The 18509-nt window shown below is 41.4% G+C and overlaps 1 protein-coding gene and 1 long non-coding RNA gene across 3 annotated transcripts in view; one reads left to right on the plus strand and one right to left on the minus strand.

Annotated features, from left to right (window-relative positions):
- The window catches only part of LOC139598997 (E3 ubiquitin-protein ligase KCMF1-like), a 117641-nt gene that overhangs the window by 80106 nt on the left and 19026 nt on the right, over positions 1–18509 (plus strand). For both annotated transcript variants that reach the window (XM_071445933.1, XM_071445932.1), the window contains exon 2: positions 1970–2137. In XM_071445933.1, the coding sequence (XP_071302034.1) occupies positions 1970–2137 (168 nt within the window). The remainder of the gene's footprint in view (positions 1–1969; positions 2138–18509) is intronic.
- Positions 5192–18509, minus strand: part of LOC139598999 (uncharacterized) — a 143551-nt gene continuing 130233 nt past the window's right edge. The window contains exon 2 of the long non-coding RNA XR_011682127.1: positions 5192–5580. This is a non-coding gene — a long non-coding RNA (uncharacterized lncRNA). The remainder of the gene's footprint in view (positions 5581–18509) is intronic.

An 18509-nucleotide genomic window follows, 5' to 3' on the forward strand; every position in this document is an offset into this window, starting at 1 on the left:
TTCTCTTTCTGGCCACAGGGTCTTAAAGAGACAGTAACAATTTTTGGGCACAGATAGATATGGAATATAATAACATTTTGGGTTATCCAGGACAACAAGCAGCAAGTTTTATAACAAAACCTGGTAGCCATATTTATTCTGATAGTGAAGAGAGGGTGCATTGGTATAAATGTCATTATTTGGGTGTGTTTATCAGTCCACATATGTACTTGTGTATTGTCAATTAACAGTAGAAAAACTGAAAAAGTCTCCTTGCTATTTCTAATGTAAAATACATCAAAAACTTTATTTAAAAATAAGCCAAGTTGTTTTTCTTTTCTGATCATTTCCATGAGACCATTCTGAAGAAGGTGCAGGAAAACTGTTCCCGCTGAATAGGAAATAATTTTAAAAGCTTTTAAAAAGTCATTGTTGCATCATGTAAATCAGAACTTCATGAAGAAGCTGAATTCTTTTCACAACTTGTTTATTGGTTTGCTCTTTTTGTTCCCTGCTTATAATTGAACCCCTCCTGAGTGTGTTTTTCCTCAACACCTAAGATTAATTAGGATGCATTCAATTCACTTTGGCATTCTGTTATCTTTCAGTGTTCTGGGGTTTGGAGGTTTTTTTTGTTTTTAAGGTGTAGAGGGGCAAACTTCTAAAATTTTAATTAATTTTATATAATTTTAATTGATGCAGTATATGGATTTTAAAAAACAGAGCTGAGGCTTTTTTTTTCTTGATGCTTTTCTCTCCTGTTACATAAAAGGGTATGAAAATAGTGTGTTATGCCACTTGCTGTTAGGTTATCAAAATGAAAACATGGTATTTTAGAATGATATGAAGAAATACTATCTTGGAGAGATGTTGTGAGAATTTATGTAATTTAACTTTGCTCCCTGGACCTGACATCAGAAGCAGTAGTGGTGAGTTGTGTTAATACTAGCTTTTTATCTGATAATAGAGTTTATAATTAGGAAATGACCATTGGGATATTTGCAGTTTTGAGATTGTGATGATCTTCCTCTACTAATCCTCTTGGAGTCAATGTCAGTGCATTCTTTCAATAACATAGTTTCTATAAAATTTTCTGCATTTGCACTGAACTATGAAAAGCTTGTTTAAATTGATCCTAAAGGAGGACTTCAATGAAAATATTGCATGTGTTGTACACACTAGATATTATCATGAAGGCCTTTAATTTACTACTTTTACTACTGAAGTGATGGATGTTTTTGTGGGCCTTGACAGATGAAAAGATGATGATGCCCTTATCTAAATTAATAGCAGAGTACCAAAATGACACAGAGAAAATTGCAAAAACCTTTAGAAGATAATGAAGGTTTTTCCTGACCCAGGCAGTGTGACTGATTGATTTACAGTACAGAGTTTGAACTTCCAAAAGGAAGAAGCTGAAGAGATGATGCAACATAAAATTAAGATATAGTTAAAGTTATTCTGTACTTCAAAATAGAAGACCTAAATTTCTGCTCTTGGATATGTTTGTGTTGTGAAAAATGGTTCTGGTATTCTTCAGAATTTAATTATTAGAAACTATAAAAATAAACACTAAAGCCAGGGAGGGGTGGTGTTATGTGTTGATGGTGGTGTGTGGTTTTGTGTGACTTGTGGGACGGTCTGCTGTGGACTTTGCTTTGTTGTTTTCACAAACTATACTATTTAACCTTGAGAATGTTTTGAACCAAGCTTTCGAACAGTGGAAAAAAGTGATTAAAAAGAATTTGTATCCTAACAAATTATCATTTTGAGTGCTTAACTGGATTTTATTTTACTTTAACTTTCACTTTGAATGATTACTGCCTTTCTAAAGATATAAATATGCTTAAAATTGAGTCTTATTTTACATCAGCTCAATAAAAGCTTCTTGGTTGAATTCCTTTCGTTGTTGGGGGCTATAGCAACAAATCTGTATCGTTAAACCAATGTGAAATTATTGCTGTTTTCAAGCAATTTTCTTTGTTCACAGGTGTCAGCTGTGATGCATGTTTAAAAGGAAATTTTCGAGGTCGCAGATACAAGTGTTTAATTTGCTACGATTACGATTTGTGTGCAACTTGTTATGAGAGTGGTGCAACAACAACAAGGCATACAACTGACCATCCAATGCAGTGCATACTAACAAGAGTAGATTTTGGTAAGTAATAATTTATTTATATTAAAGCTGTTTGCAGTAGTTAAATCTTGTATTTTATTTCACTACTTGGGAACTTTTCCCCCTCCAAATAGCATGCTGAAAATCATAGCAAATTCCTGTCTCCTGATAAAATGCTTGTTCTGTCTTTGGTTTGAGCATATGAAAGATGTTTTATTCTTTTGGGTTAAGTGTTTTGGCACACAGCACATTATCAGGCTATTAGATAGCTATCTGATAAAAAGGATTGCTCCTAAATTAACTTTCAATTCAAAAGGTGCAACAAAACTACATGCACCCACCCCTCCTTCCCTCAATATGTTCTACCAGAAAGTACCATGATGAAAAAGAGAAATAATAGTGAGAGTATAGGGAAAATGTTGTTTTGTAATTTCATCAGGGGTTGTTAATGCAGCAAGCGTGGTAGGCTGTACTGAATGTGGAAGACTAGTGGCAAGGGCTGAGAAGTAGTCCTCTAAATTACTGGTTTTCTTCTCTGAGTCGTTTCTATCGCATCATATTTATAACATGAGTGTTATAATTCAGGATATACTTTCATAGCAAATCTTTGCATTTAAAACATTGGATGCTTATTTCTTCATATACCTGTTTTAAGCCTACAAGGCTGTCTTGGTTCAGGGCAAATTTGGGAGAGAACCCTCAAAGGGGTTTTTCTAGAAAAGCAGATTTACTTGGCCTTTCTTCTAACTGGTTCAGGAAAAAACACTTCTTTGGAGAAAAGTGGAAAAAACCGGTTTATTAAACAATAAAACTTAAACTATATTAAACAATAAAACCTTTTGCTGCTCTACAAGAGATGATAAATTCAGAAAAGTTTCTTTTTTGGATTGCAGCTTGCCTTATTCAGTCTCTTATCAGTCCTTCTGGCATTGGAAATGTTGCAGCCCAGGCTCGGCCTGGTGGGTTACAGGTGCAAGCTGACGGTGCTCTTCTGGGTGTTCAGTTTAGAGCATGTTTAAACAGGTCTAAAGAAAAGGAAACAAAAACCATAGTCTAGGGAACTTCTTTGCCTTAGCTATCTAAAACTAACTAAAATAAAGGAGAGTTCTGTCCTGCTGTCTGTTTGCTGTCTGTTTGCTGTCTGCTGTCTGTTTAAACATCTACCCCAGCACTGTTAGACAGGGTGTTAGGAGGAGTTGTGTTTTAGTGCTTATTACTTTTGAGGTGGTTTGGACTTTTTTATAGGCTGTTAAAATTTTCTTTTCTGTTGGAGTATAGTTGGATTTAGACTTTCTGTAGCTTCAACTTTAAAATTTTAGTGGTCGGCCCGGCCTTGAGTCTTACTAGGTACTTTTTGCTAAAGGCTTTAGGACAAACTATGGCTCTTGGTTGAAGAGTAGAGCATGTTTTTTGCATCTGGTCTTGTCATGACTGGGCTAAGGGTTATTGTATGAGCAATCTCCTGCTTGATTTGGGCAAAGGTTTGTTGTAGTTTAGGGCTTCAGTGGAAAGTGTTTTTCTTGTGGGTGATTAGATAGAGAGGGCTCACAATCTGGTTGTACTCAGGAATGTGTATTCTCTAAAAACTTATGGCGCTTAGGAAAGCTTGTGTTTCTTTTTTGTTGGATGGTGGAGACGTTGTGATCTTGTTGATGACATTGGTGGGAATCTGACGTTGTCTATCTTGCGACTTTACTCTTAGAAACTGGATTTTTTGAGCAGGTCTCTTGGCTTTGTTTTTCTTGATGGTAAAGCTGGTTTTTAGGAGAATTTGGATGATTTTTTTCTTTTTTTAAACACTTCTGCTGCTGTCTTTACACAATGATGTGATTAATATATTGTAGATGTTCTGGAGCTTCATTCTTTTTTAGTGTAGTCTGGATCAGTTTATGGTAGATGGTGAGGTTGTGTTTCTACTCTTGAGGTAGTTGGTTTAAGGTGTATTGTATGCTTCTTTAGGTGAAGGCAAACTGAGGTTTGCATTCTGCTGCCAGAGGAATGGAGAAAAATGTATTTGTAATATCAATAGTGATGTATTACTTGGTTGTTTTGGACTCTAGCTCGTATTGGAGTTTTAGCATGTCCGGCACAGCAGCATTTAGTGGTGGAGTCACTTCATTTAATGCACGGTAGTCTACAGTTAATCTCAATTCTCTTTTAGATTTATGTATAGGCTAAGTAGGGCTGTTGAAGGGTGAGTGGGTTTTGTTGACTACCTCTTGGCTTTCTAGCTTATGGATTATTTTGTGGATGGGGATTACAGCATCTTGAATTGTTTGGTACTGTTGGCAATATACTGTTGAGGTGGTAATTGGTACTCGTTGCTCTTCTACTTTTAGGAGTCTTATTGCAGATGGGTTTTCTGATAGTCTAGGTAAGGTGTTTAATTGTTTGATGCCTTCTGTCTTTATAGCTGCTATTCTAAATGTTTATCTGAGTTTTTCGGCGTTTTTGAAATATCTACTTTGGAGGAAGTTTATGCTTAAAATGCATGGGGCTTTTGGGCTAGTTACAATAGGGTGTTTCTTTTACTCATTTCTAGTCAGGCTTACCTCAGCTTTTACTAAAGTAAAATTTTGTGATCTCTTTGTCACACCAGTAATAGAAACAGATTCTGCCCCCAAATCTTGATTGGATTAATGTGCACTGTGTACTAGTGTCGACTAAAGCTTTATATTTTTGTGGTTTAGATGTGTCAGGCGTCAGGCTAATGAATCGATACAGTCTTAAAAACACGGTTTTCTCTAGCCTCTACTTGGCTAGAGGCAGGGCCCTTCTAAGCCTGGTTATGCTTCTTTCCCTGGGTATATGTCTTGGAGGTTTTTTTAAGGGGATAGAAAATATTGTCATCATCATCATATATGGCAGTTTGGTTATGGGTTACTGGTGCTGCTTCCCTTTTGGTGGAACTTCTTTGAGTCTTGCTTTTCTTTAATTCATGTACTTGTTGTGTTAGAGCAGTAGTAAATTTTCTATTTTATCTCTTTGTCGTGGTTTAGGGCAAATTTGGAGGAGAATTTCCAAATTAGGGCTCCTCCAGTAAGCAAACCCACACAGCCCCTCCCCCCAACCGGTTCGGGAAGGATTCCTCGGAGAGGAGTGGAAAGAACCTGTTTATTTAACAAGCACAGCACCCCCCAGCACACAAAATGAACAATACCGGATGACACCACTCTGAAAAAAGATGACAAATTCAGAAAGTCTCTCTTGAGGGGTGGTCACTCTGTTCTCAGTCCCTCTGGCGCTGGGGCTGCTGCTGCAGGCCAGAAGGTGCAGGATCTTGGTGTTTCTCAGGTCCCAGTCCGGAGCAGGTTCGAAATGATCAGAAAAAGGAAAGGAGAAACCGTCCAGGAAGAAATTGGACAGTTTAGCTAAACTAGCTAAAGAGCAAAAGCAAGCAGAAGCGAAGCAAGCAAGAGCGAGAGAGCAAAAGCAAAAAGCAAAAGCAGCAAAAGCAAAAGCTGCAGTCTCTGTGTCCCGCCAGGCTGATAAGAAAACCAAAACAAAACTTTCCCTCTTCAGAGCCGGTCTTAAAGGTACAGAACATAATATCCAACATTAACAGAACACATGAATGGGGATACAAGCATCATAACGCCACCCTAGGACACTCTTCATGTTTTTTCTGCAATTACATAGGAAGAACTACAGCTCAGTTTGTGGAGTGTACTTTCTTTATCTGGAGAACTTCTGTGTTGAATACTAAAACTTCTGATTTGTATTGCTGAGATTTGGAGAAAGGTTTTTTTAATATCTTTTGTGAGTTTTTTGTGATTTTCTTCTATCTTATCTTCTAATTTTTGCAGACCTGTTTCTACTGCTGCGATTCTGGTATGTGTTGGGCTATGTATAGCATTTGTATATGTTCAGAGCTTTTTCACTATATTAAGTACAGTCTCTTTACTGTCATCCTGCTTTATTATTGTTAAAGCAGAAGCATATTTTTGTGGCTTAAGTCGTACAAGTTTTGCTACATTATGGATGTATATGGTATTAAGTCTGAATTTATAGTGTTTACGTCATCTGGGAAGACAATCTCTGCTACTGCTATTTCTCTTAAGTATTGAATTTTTTGTTTTATGGTCTTCTACTGAGTTTGTTGCATATAGAGATTGTCTGCACACAGGTATCTTTGTGCTACACTTTCTAGGATCTGTGCCTAGAGGTTGTGAGGGTTAGCCCCCCTCATAATTTTTTGGTTGATGATGGGATCATGTGACAGGGATCTTAAATTCTTTGCTTTACTACTGTCTAAATTGTAGTTTTGCCTGCAGTATCTTAAAGACAGACTAACTAACTAATTATAGATTCATTAGGTCTTTGAGTGTAATCCTTTCTTAGGTCATGAAGGTCTTTTAGGGAATAGGACTTAATAGTGGTTTCTGTATCAGTTGCTTTAACTTTGGCTTTTGTATCAGTAATTGGTGTTGAGGGTCTTTCTCCTGGATTATTATTGTTGGTTATTCGCTGATTGGTTTTGTTTGTGTGCTTCTTTCCAGCGGTGACTGCTAGTGGTTTAGGGTTATTGTCTGGTTTAGTTACAACTTGAGTAGTTGGGGTGTTGGCTGTAATTTGAGTGATTTGGGTAGCTGCTGATTTATCTCCTTGCCCTCTTGCTTCTATTTGCTGCTTTACAGTATTTAGCAGTGTGCAATAAGCATAGGCCAGGGCTTAGCTTATTGTAATGAGCTTTTTTTCTTTAGAGTTATTATGGCACTTCTCTTTCAGGTATTTCCCTACTTCAGCTGGGTTCTGAATTTGTTCACGTGGAAAATCCCAGTTTACAGGGTTAGAAAATTCTTTTAGGGTTTGGTTCATATTTTATCATTCTCCACACTACTCAGGATTTTCCATGCCTGGGTCTACTTCTGGGTTAGGGGTCTCATTAGCTCTTCTGGATATTTCAGCTCTCATTCTAGAGAAGTTGTAGACTATATAAAGAAAGCTTATTAGATTAAATACTAGAAAGATGGTTTCTTTAACATTTAGGGGAAACTGAACATTCTTAAAAAGTGACATAATAGATTCAAAGAAGAAGAAGGAAAGGCTGGAAAGCCTCATCTTTTGCTCTTCTTCTAACAAACTGGATGCAATTACTAATAAATCCCCAAAACATACTATTGGAACTGGGACGCAGGGTAGGATGAAGAAACTATAAACTATACATATCTTGAACAGACTCTAGTATTTTTGTAAATGCCTTATAAATCATTATCACTAAGCCCAGCACAACAGTTATTTTAATCCGTGCCCCTTTACTGTAAAAACTATGTTAGGGACCATAATCTTAGTGGCTAGAAAGGTATTGAAACCTCAGAAAAGCCTAGAGACTAGAACTATATGAAGGCTTCTACCCCAAGAGACATTATGAATTTAAGCAACATGGCTACTGACTGCTTTAACCCTCTACAGAGCAAGCACAACTAGCATGTAATTAATAAAGGGTTTTTTTACTTTCTCAGCCCCACGTTAGATTAGAGGTCTGGAGCATCTCTCTTATGAGGAGATACTGCAGGAGCTGGGCCTGGTTAGTCTGGAGAAAACTGAGAGGGGATCTCATTAATGCATATAAATATCTCAAAGGCAGGTGCCAAGAGGATGGTGCCAGATTGTTCAGTGGTGTCCAGCTACAGGACAAGAAGCAATGGCCATAAACTAAAGCACAAGGAGTTCCACCTCAACATGAGGAAGAACCTCTTTCCATTGAGGATGACAGAGCACCAGAACAGGCTGCCCAGGGAGGGCATGGCGTGTCCCTCTCTGGAGACATTCAAAACCCGCCCAGATGTGTTCCTGTATAACCTGCTCTAGGTGACCCTGCCTTGGCAGGTTTGGACTAGATGACCTCCAGACGTCCCTTCTAAACCTAACAATTCTGTGATTGTAGTATAAATATCGTTGTTGAAGTTTTCATTTTTTTAGTAATTTTTTTAGCTTTTTGATTTTAAAAAAGTATTGAATATACACATTATGCTATTTCCTCTATGCATTTAAAGCTCAAAACAGCTGAATATACCAATATATAGCTTCTTTCTCAGAGCTCTCTGAGCAGAGAAGTATCTCATTTATGTTTAATTGTCTAGTAGCTGCTTGCCCTAAGCCTGCCTTGTAATGACTTTGAAATCTGTGCTCTGAGAATCCAGAGTTTGGAAAGACAAATTTAAATATACAAATCTAGTCTTGAAAATCCTATCATTGAAGTTTCTAGATATTTGGACCCTGGCCCCTCACAGTCTTACAAGGACAAAAGTAAAAGACTAGAGGCACTCTTTCCTCTTGGGACGATCGTCCCACTTTATTGTGGAACCACTCCAGGGAGGTCCAAGGGAGGCAAAAAGAGGTCAGAGGTCTCTTCCCCAGAGATTTTAAGCCCAGGGGAAGGGGAGTGGAGGAGAGGGGCCACAGCCAATGGGATACAAGTGAGGAGAGGACAAGGGGAGGAGTAGACCAGGGAGAAACCACCACCACTGGGGCTTAGGGGAGAGGGGAAGACCATGTGATATGAGAGGGGAATCCCATGAGGATACAAACATACTATTCAGTGCAAAATACAAAACCCAGTGCAAAACAACAACTAAATGAACTATTTAGTGCAATACAACACCGATATTCCTTCTTAAACTTTACTTTTCTGTTTTTTCACAAGGTAAAAATATTTGTGTAACAGTATATATTAATTCAATGTTCTGGTCACTATTTGAGATATATGGTTTAAACTTATTTCTTCCCTGATGACAGTTATTCTTGTATATTACATATAGGGTTAAATTACAGCATCATCATAAACATTAAGGGTGCATGATTCATAGGGAAAAGAGGACTGATATATGCTTGCTTGTGGAGCTATAAATTAACATTCAATGTTAACTTTCAAAAAGTTCTTCCAACCATCTTGTGAATGTTCTGTGCATCTAGAAACCATCTAGGAAACCACAATATTTTTCTAATATTTTTCTTTGAAAGTCTCTAAGTGAACACACCTTTGGATTAGTGTGTTACTCATATAATTTTTAAAAATCCATGAGAGATACATGTGGACAAGTAGAAGCTTGTCTTGAACAGAGGGTGTTCCCAAGCAACTGACCCCAGACCCACTGAAAGAGACAGCAAGGGGCAGAGCCTGCACCAGGCAGCACAGGAGATTTAAGCAGGCAAAAATAATCAGTCCAGCTGACTGCAAAAAACAAGCATATATATTTCTAGTAGGCAGGCACACAGCAGCAGCAGCATGATAGCCACCTGGCAAAAAGCAGTGTCCTCTGCTTTTCCTGAGCTTCTAGCATCTGGGAAAACCAATGGAGCCATACAGACAGAGCTCCTATTCAAGGATGCAACTACCCAGGTTTCTGGCTGTGGGATGTCTGAAGGGATATTCCTAGAGATGGAAAGTGATTGCAAGCAAGACTGTGGGAGCTGTGACCAGATTGATGAACTGCTCTGCTTTGTGGCTGAGCTTCAGGAGGAGGTGAGCAGCAGACTGAGGAGTATTTGAGAGTCTGAGAGGGAGATGGACACTCCATCAATGGAGCTGTACTCTGCCATCTATGATGTATAGAAGCCAACTCAACATGGCCACTATGGAGGCAGGTCCAGGATCTGCTTTCTGCCAGAGGGAAGGCAGTATCACAAGGGATAAGAAATGGTAGAAGAAAGTTGCAGCATGGAGCAGTAAGAGAAAGTAACCTCCTTACCCTCTAAGTTACTCTCTCACATACCCTTATAGAACAGGTACAAACCCATGGGTACAGTAAATAAAGCTCATAATGAGAAAGAGGAGGAACCTGTGACCTGTGCAAGCAGTTTTGTCAAGGTCAGAGACCCCAAGCCCTCGCAACAAAACCTGCATTAAGACCGTGTCGTGGTTTGAGAGGAAGTGAGTTTTTTGTTATGCTGTGGTCAAACCAATAGGTGCTCAGATTTGAATATTGGCACCTGGTGTGGCCACTGGGGACATGGATACGCCTCTGAGAACATGGGGGTTAAAAGCAGAGAACTCCCAGGAAAACCTCTCTTGGGTTCCAGTGAGTGAAGAGTTCAGACCTCTCCCCTGCCCAGCTGCTGTGGCTGGGCGGGGGAGGGGAAGCCATGTGGCCAGGTGAGGTAGGCCTGGGCCCTGAGGATGGAAGGGTGGAGGAGCACCAAGAGACATCTGGCAGCCCCCCCCCCCCCTCCCCCCCCCCCCAGGAGAGAGAGAGAGGGAGAGAGCAGCCAGCCTGTGCCTGTGCCACCTTGAAATTTCATAGCACGGCCTTCGAGAAGGTGCCCAGCAGGGCAGCCGTGGGAGTTCTGGACAGGCAGAGCCTGAGATTTTTAACCCTTTTCTTGGATGATGGAAACCTTACAAATGCTGATCCTCCTGCAGTTGAATGAGAAGAGAGATAGGGATGAATAGCAGGAAATGGGCAAGTGTGATGAAAGTCTATGCTAGTGAAAGATGTCCGAGAGAAGTTGAGAAGAATTCTAGGTGGCAGGAGATGATGGAGTGGCCTTTGGCTGGACTTTTCTTGTATAGCCATGGACAGAACCATGTTTCCTGTGACACGGAGACTGCATCCAGGGGGAGGCAATGGCTCAGAGCCAATAGAGTTCAGTGTTGAGACCCCTTGGCCCCAGGCGGTGAAATTTGGGGGGGACAGGTGTCCCAAAAGTGAGAGACTGTGCTCTTTTTGGAACTGGACAAAGCACCCTTAAAAGGAAAACCCTAGAAGCAGCTCTGGTCCATGTGCAGTGGTGAGAGCACTGGACATGGAAGGAAGAGGTCACGATGGCAAATGTTCTCTGGGCGGTGCCACGAGTGACATGGGAACACAAGAGGTTTCAACTGTGTTTCCAGGGGAAGCCTATGGCACAAGTAGGACTCCTCTCCTCTTGAACTGAGAATTGATTATCTGAAGGGTGGTGATGGACTGGGAGTTGGTGATCTGAGGGGTGGCAACTGAATTGAGAGTCCAAGGTTTTGTCTTACTGTGATGTATTGGGAACTTGGTTGGAGGGAGGAGGAATGTTTGGAAGGTTTTCATCTTGAGTTTTGTGTGTTTCTTTTATATATTGTAGGTTAATAAAGTTTTTTTCCCTTCTATTCCTAAGCTGGAGCCTGCTTTGCTCTATTCCTGGTCCCATCTCACAGTAGACACCAGGGAGAAGGTATTTTCATGGGGGCACTGGCATTGTGCCAGCGTCAAACCATGACAGACCAACACTAAGGAGAAACAACATCGAGTTATGGTCATTGATTCCCTCCTGTGTGGAGCAGAAGCACCTGTTCTCAGACCAGACCCTCTTTCCAGAGAAGCTCGCTGCCTCTCCGGGCCTGAATTAGGAATGTTGCCACAAGATTGAAGAGCCTAATTAAACCTTTAGACTATTATCCATTCCTGCTTTTTCAACAATGTACAAAGTGTCACAAAAAAAAAAAAAAAAAAAAAAAAAAAAGTAAGGTCAATCAAAAGAGACTTTAGAGCCCAGGGAAGAATCCTAAAAAGTTCAGGAGCACAGGTAGTGTTTTCCTCAATCCTTCCAGTAATGGAAGGAGACTTTGGAAGAATCAGGCAAGTCCAGGATATCAATGATATCAATAGCTGGCTCAAAACTGGTGCCTGTACCAAACTTTGGGATTTTAAACCATTGAAGACAATGTATGCTGGGGCCTGATGGGATCCACCTGTCCCAGATGGGACAAATGGGTCTGTGGGCTTATGCTGATGGGACTAATCAGGAGAACTTTAAACTAGAATCAGTGTGGGAAGGTGTTCTGGTTTGAAAGCAAAACCAGTTGTTAGCGTTCAGGAACACATAATCACGGAATGATTATATGCAGGTGCTTTTGTTAGCATTCGGAAACATATAACCACGAAAATGATCATATGTCGGTGCTTTTATTAAGAGCTCTGGGTGTCAGGAGTATTCAACTCAAATCTGACTCCGACCATACATCCGAGATGAACATGTTTTTATATTCTATCATTATATAACTTTCATGTTAATTATTAAACTTATATTGTTCTATTGTATACATAGATTTCAGTCAAGCATGGCTTCTCATGGTTCCCCCTTAAATTTCTAACATAGTTTCTCATGATTCTTCTTATGATTATACAATAATTATATTTAGTTACTAAACAATCATCACATCTAACAATTATATCATTTATCATACTGCTTATGCAGGTGCAACACAAAGCCTAACATTTCAGAGTCTATTTTAACATTTTCCCAGGTCCCCACGATCATTGTCCCCCCTTTGAAAGCATTTTCACTTCACTATAGGTATAAATGTTTTCACTTGATACAGTCCTTTACTTCTCAATTTATACTTGATGATCTTCAAATCCAGGGTAGATGTAAACGTTGTTGTGGATGCTATCACGAACTGGAGAACCAGAAGATGGTGGGCGTGGATCTCGTGTCAGTGCCTTTATTATTTTCTGGTTCCAGGACGTTTTCTTCTGTATCTCTCCCTTTAAGATGCTGTAAACGAACCAAATTGCTAAGAATACAATTAGTAAGATTATCACACTCTCAATGATAGATTCAATCCATGAACTCACATTCCACTCTAACCCTTTAAAGATTTTTCCTAACCAGCTTGTAGTCAAATCCTTTTGCTCTTCTTGTGCTTCATGCTCTATTTGTTTCAACTGATTGATGTCATATTCTACATCTGCAGTTACATTTGGGATGTGAACGCAGCAATGATCAACTTGTCCCTTTAAAAATCCACATTCTCCATGCTCTTTCAGGAGTAACAAATCTAAGGCTAATCGATTTTGTAAAGTCATTTTTGTGGTGGCTTGTAATTGTACGTTTAATTCTTTAAATCCTTCCCGGGTGACTCTTGCCAATCTATCTACCTGACCTATAAGTTTGTACAGCATCTCCCTACTCCGATAGTTTGCTATAGGACCAAGTAATGACTCTAGGGCCCACCCAAATTTCTCTCCACTAGAGGGTTCTTGCCAAGTGTCATCTGGATTTTCATTGTCTAGAACTTCTCGTCTTGCTCTTATCTGCAGAAGTTCATGTTTTTCGTTAAATGGGGACTTTTTCCAAATTGGACATAAAGTAGGGAGGCTCAAAGAAATTTCCTTTACTTTCCCATCTACAGGCAGATGTGTTGTCCAGGTACCATCACTTGTTGCCCATACTAATTGTCCTGGACTTCGGATTGTACTTTTACTACATCCCACTAGTCTTTTATAATTCACTTTCCCTTGTTTGTGTTTGATCCCTCTGCAGGCACAACCAATTTGCACGGCTAGTGCCAGTGGTGATGTTTGTTTTATCTCTATGTTATCAGAAGTGCAATCATAAGTTTTATTACGTGCCCACAGTTGGTTGGGCCAACTTTGTCTGCCTTCATTCTACTACTAGTGGCAGTGTTTGTTACTGCTGGATCTGTTTCATTCTCAGAGCCTTCCCATTTAATACACCAAGGGGTGTTTGCCATGTATTGGAATTTTTCAATGGACCACACACTGTCCCAGGGCTCTATTTGACCTTTCCAATCTTTTTCCTCACACTTCCACACCAGAGTGGTCTCTGTGATATTTTCTCTAATCTTTTTATAGTGTGGCAAGCAGCATTCCCAATTTGCAATGTCTTGATCTTTAACCCACCACTCTATGATTTTTCCTACCTTGCCATGACTTCAAATACAGTCCCATTTCCTCAGAGGCCTCATCCACTCCCCTGTTACTTTCCAGGTTTCTCTGACTACTTGCCTTGACTCCGGTATCTGTTTACATGCAATTGTTTTGTTCTTTTGTATTTCAGGTAAATTAGATGTTATGATTCCCCAACTTATTGGGTCTCCCACTGCCTTTGGTATTGGCAGACAGGCAGTTACTCTGCTGGTGTTTTGCATTTTGGTGAAGTCTTTGACTAATCCAGTCATTACATTCTCAGCCCGAATTGCATTAGAAACCTTTATCACCTGTGTTTCTGCCTGTACCTCCCTCTTCATTCTAGAATGAAGAATGGTTAGTTGATCTTTTTGCATTCCACATCCCAAAGATATTAATAACCATAAAGTGAGCATTGGCACAACTACTGATAACATTTGAAACAGTTAAACACATCTTATCTGCAGCTTTGTTGGTCCTACAGTTTGTGCAGTCCACTGTCCAGGACGGACTTTCTTCACTCGGGTGTAGTGTATTCAGGAGTCTATTCCAACCACTTTGACTGCTGTGAAAGTAGTCAACAGTACCTGATAGGTCCACTCCATCTCTTTTAATGGTTCTTCGTTCCAAGTCTTAATGTACACTTCATTTCCTGGGTATATGTTGTGAACTGGATTCTTGAGAGTCAGCGGCCTATTCCACACAAGGACTCTCCGAAGCCAAGCTTAAGTTTTCCAGAGAGACAGAACATAATTATACACTTCTGGCTTTCCCGTGACATGTACATTTGGGTTAGGTTCAGGAGATTCATATGGTTTCCCATACAATATCTCATAAGGGCTTACTGTCATTCCATTCCTAGGTTTTATCAGGATACTCAACAGTGCTATTGGTAAAGCTTGGGGCCACTGCAGTTTGGCTTCTTGGCATATTTTACTGATTTACCTCTTTAATGTCTGATTCATCCTCTCTACCTGTCTACTTGACTGGGGTCTCCATGGTATGTGGAGGTCCCAAGTTATTCCCAGCAATCTACTTACTTCTCTTACTACTGTGGCTATAAAATGGGGGCCCCTATCTGATGATATCCCTAGGGGAACCCTGAACCTGGGAATAATCTCTTGTAGTAACCACTTAACTGTTTATTTTGCTTGGTTTGTGCGACAGGGAAGGGCTTCTGGCTATCCAGAAAATGTGTCAACCCCCACTAACAGATATTTGTATCCTCAAGTTCTTGGCAATTCTACAAAATCCACCTGCCAGTAGTCTCCTGGTTCTATTCCTACCCGAATCCTTCCAAGCTGTCCCTGTCGTCTAGCCACTGGGTTGTTTTTCAAGCAGATCTCACATTTTGACACTACTGGTTTTGCCATTGTTAAATTGTCCTCATGGAAGCAATGTTAAGGCACATGCAAGGCAAGGAGGGTATCCAAGACAGCCAGCATGGCTTCACTAAGGGCAAATTGTACCTGACCAATCTGGTGACCTTCTATGATGGAGTGACTGCAATGGTTGACAAGGGAAGACCAAGCAATGTCATCTACCTAGAATTCTGTAAGGCCTTTGACACAGTCCTACATGACATCCTCATCTCCCAATTGTAGAGACAGGAATTTGAAGGGAGAACTACTTGGTGGATAGGGAATTGGCTGGCTGGATGTAGCCAGAGAGTTGTGGTCAATGGCTCTATGTCCAGGTGGAGGCTGGTGACAAGTAGTGTCCCTCAGGGCTCTGTCTTGGGACAAGGGCTCTTTGATATCTTCATCAATGACACAGACAGTGAGATCGAGCGCACCCTCAGCAAGTTTGCAGATGACACGAAGCTGAGCGGTGCAGTTGACACAACAGAAGGATGGGATGCCATGCAGGGAGACCTGGACATGAGCCAACAGTGTGCACTCATAGCCCAGAAGGCAAACAACATCCTGTGCTGCATCAAGAGAGGTGTGGCCAGCAGGTCGAGGGAGGGGATTCTCCCTCTCTACTCTGCCCTCATGAGACCCCACCTGGAGTACTGTGTCCAGGTCTGGGGTCCTCAACACAAGAAAGATGTGGACCTGTTAGAGTGGGTCCAGAGGAGGCCACGAAGATGATCTGAAGGCTGGAGAACCTCTCCTATGAAGACAGGCTGAAAGTGCTGGGATTGTTCAGTATGAAGAAGAGAAGGCTCAGGGGAGACCTCATTGAGGCCTTCTAGTACTTGAAGGGGACTTCTAAAAAAGAGAGAGAGTGCAACTTTTTACATGGATAGATAGTGATAGGACAAGGGGGAACAGTTTTAAACTGACAGAAGGCAGGTTTAGATTAGATGTTAGGAAGAAATTCTTTACTCAGAGGGTGGTGAGGCACTGGAATAGGTTGCCCAGAGAGGCTGTGGATGCCCCATCCCTGGAAGTGTTCAAGGCCAGGTTGGATGGGGTCTTGAGTAATCTGATCTAGTGACTGACATCCCTGTCCATGGCAGGGGGGTTGGAACTAGATGATCTTTAAGTCCCTTCCTGTGGAATCCTCTGAATCCTTCCCCCTCAGGGAAATCCCCAGAGCCTTGCCTTGGAAGAATTTACTATAGAGTTTTCCCCACCTAGGCGGACAGAAAAGACTTCCCCATGGAGTCTTGCACAACACCATGAATCACTCCAGTTCCTTTTCCCATATGTTCCAAATTCTAGTAGTTTCTCCTTTCCCTGTTTCCTCATTGGTTGTGGTATCCCTGGTGGCTGGCCCCATCTTCCCTGTAGGCCAATGGCCTTTGCCCTGCCGTTTGTACCGCCCCCGTGCCCTCCCATACTTAACCTTGTGGAGACCGAACGGTCTCGTGTTTTGTCTCTGGTTTCCCTTTGGTGTGCTGCAATAAACCTTTGCTGGAACTGACCATACAAAAGGCCCTTCTGCCTCTCTTTGCTGAGCTAGCCGTGTGTCATAGTTTGACATGGGAGGAATTTAGGGAAGTGATGCAAAAGCTTTGTGTGCAACTGATAGTCTGTTGAACCACTGAGAAGCTGAACACACCTCTGTGAAAAACACATGTTAAAGACGAAAGAAACCCGGGAACGCCTTTTTCTTTCCCAGCCGGCAAGAAGGTAACATGCCCTGGGCCCGCTGGACCCCATCCTGGGCCGGGCCAGGCAGGCTCTGCCACGGGAGGCCAGGGGGTCAGGGGGGCTCCGAGCCCCGTCCTGGCTGGGCCGGGGCCCCAGTCCGGCTGGCCGCGGCTGTTAAGATCTTGCCGTCAGGTCCCCTCCCCCCAGCGCGGCTGAGACGAGAGGCAGCCCTGCAGCCGTGCAGAGTGGCCCTGAGGCTGGAATTGAATGCAGAGAAAACCAAAAACCAACCATGAAGCCGATCCTGACACAGCCGCAGTTCCCGCCACAAGTTACCCAGTGGGTCAGGTGACCATTTGAAGGGCCCCAAGCAACATGTTAACTCTTTCAGTGCTTCAATCCGCCCTCAAGTGAGAGAAAGAAACAATATGCAAACATGTGAAAGAACAACATAAGGACATCATAGTCAGTGAAAAAGAAATTAAGTTGCAGATGGGAGGGATGAGAAGATACCTTGATTTTGGAGCTGAAATCCTCTTGTAAGCTATGGAGAAAAGACTCTTTTTCCCTATAACGCATGAAACTATGGAGAGATGAAGGGTTCAAATTGATATCGCGCAAAGGCCTCCATGCTAAAGTAAGCAGATGTTAAAGTAGCTGTGATCCCATGAGAAGTTTGAACAGAGAAAGAGAGAAGAGTAGTCCTGTGCCCCCAGGAAAAGAAGATCTCTGTTCCCAAGGATGAAGATGATTTTAGAGATAGATAATAAAAACTTTTGCCTTTGAACAACTCATCTTTAAAACAATACCCCATAAGTTGACATGGCCCATCAACAAGCTGTGGGAAGGCTTGTAGAAAATGGAAGGGACTTCATGATAACAGGGTTCCCTGGGCAGCTGCTATAGGTAAGGAAATTGCGAACCACGAGAGAACTGGTTTTTTCACTCTTGTGGAGAAGTCTCCATAACATTAACAAAAAGGACTGCTCTCCCTAAGTGAACTGAAGAAAGACTATTTTAGAGGTAGTAAACTGACTAGAAATTTTAGGTTTTGTTTCTTTACATTGTCAGTGAGAAGGAAAAAGTTGTGGGGAGAGGAGAAGTGTTCTGAAGGATTTGTTTTAATTCTTACTACTTTTTTCTTTTAGTTACTGTTAATAAAATTTTCTTCATACCCTTTTAAAGTTTTGAGCCTGCTTTACCTTTCTCCTAATCCTATCTTCCTATCTCACAAGAAGTGAGTACATAGGTGATTGACCAACACTGAAACCCACCACACTCATCAGGCAATTGGTTGAGAAATCTCAAAATTAGTGAAATCTCAGATTTTAACAAACCAAAACCACTACATGAAATTAAGTGTTTCTGCCTGGTTTTGAACTGAAACCGCCACACCACGGTGAGTGTGGTGTGTGGACTTGACTGCTTTGCCTGAATGCCTATCCAAGCGGCTTTTCCACAGGAGATGCTTATTGGGGAATAAGTACAGGTAGCAGTATCCACCATCTAAACCCCACGCTGCTGCACCTTCCAACCCAAACCATTCTGGGATTCTGTGGTAATCTGTGCTTGAAACCTTGTTCAGATTCTGGGTTGTGATAGGGCAATGAACCAAATAGATTGATGTCAGGGATAGCTTGGAGATCTAGTGAAATTAATGTGCAATTGTATAATTCTGTCAGAATACTTGCCAGGATCTTTGGGGGGGTGGGCAGGGGGGCTGCAGAGGTGGCTTCTGTGACAAGACACCAG

This window comes from Agelaius tricolor, unplaced genomic scaffold (genome assembly GCF_023055355.1).
Source record: "Agelaius tricolor isolate 1412-34295 unplaced genomic scaffold, bAgeTri1.0.p SCAF_21, whole genome shotgun sequence".
Classification (NCBI taxonomy): Eukaryota; Metazoa; Chordata; class Aves; order Passeriformes; family Icteridae; genus Agelaius; species Agelaius tricolor.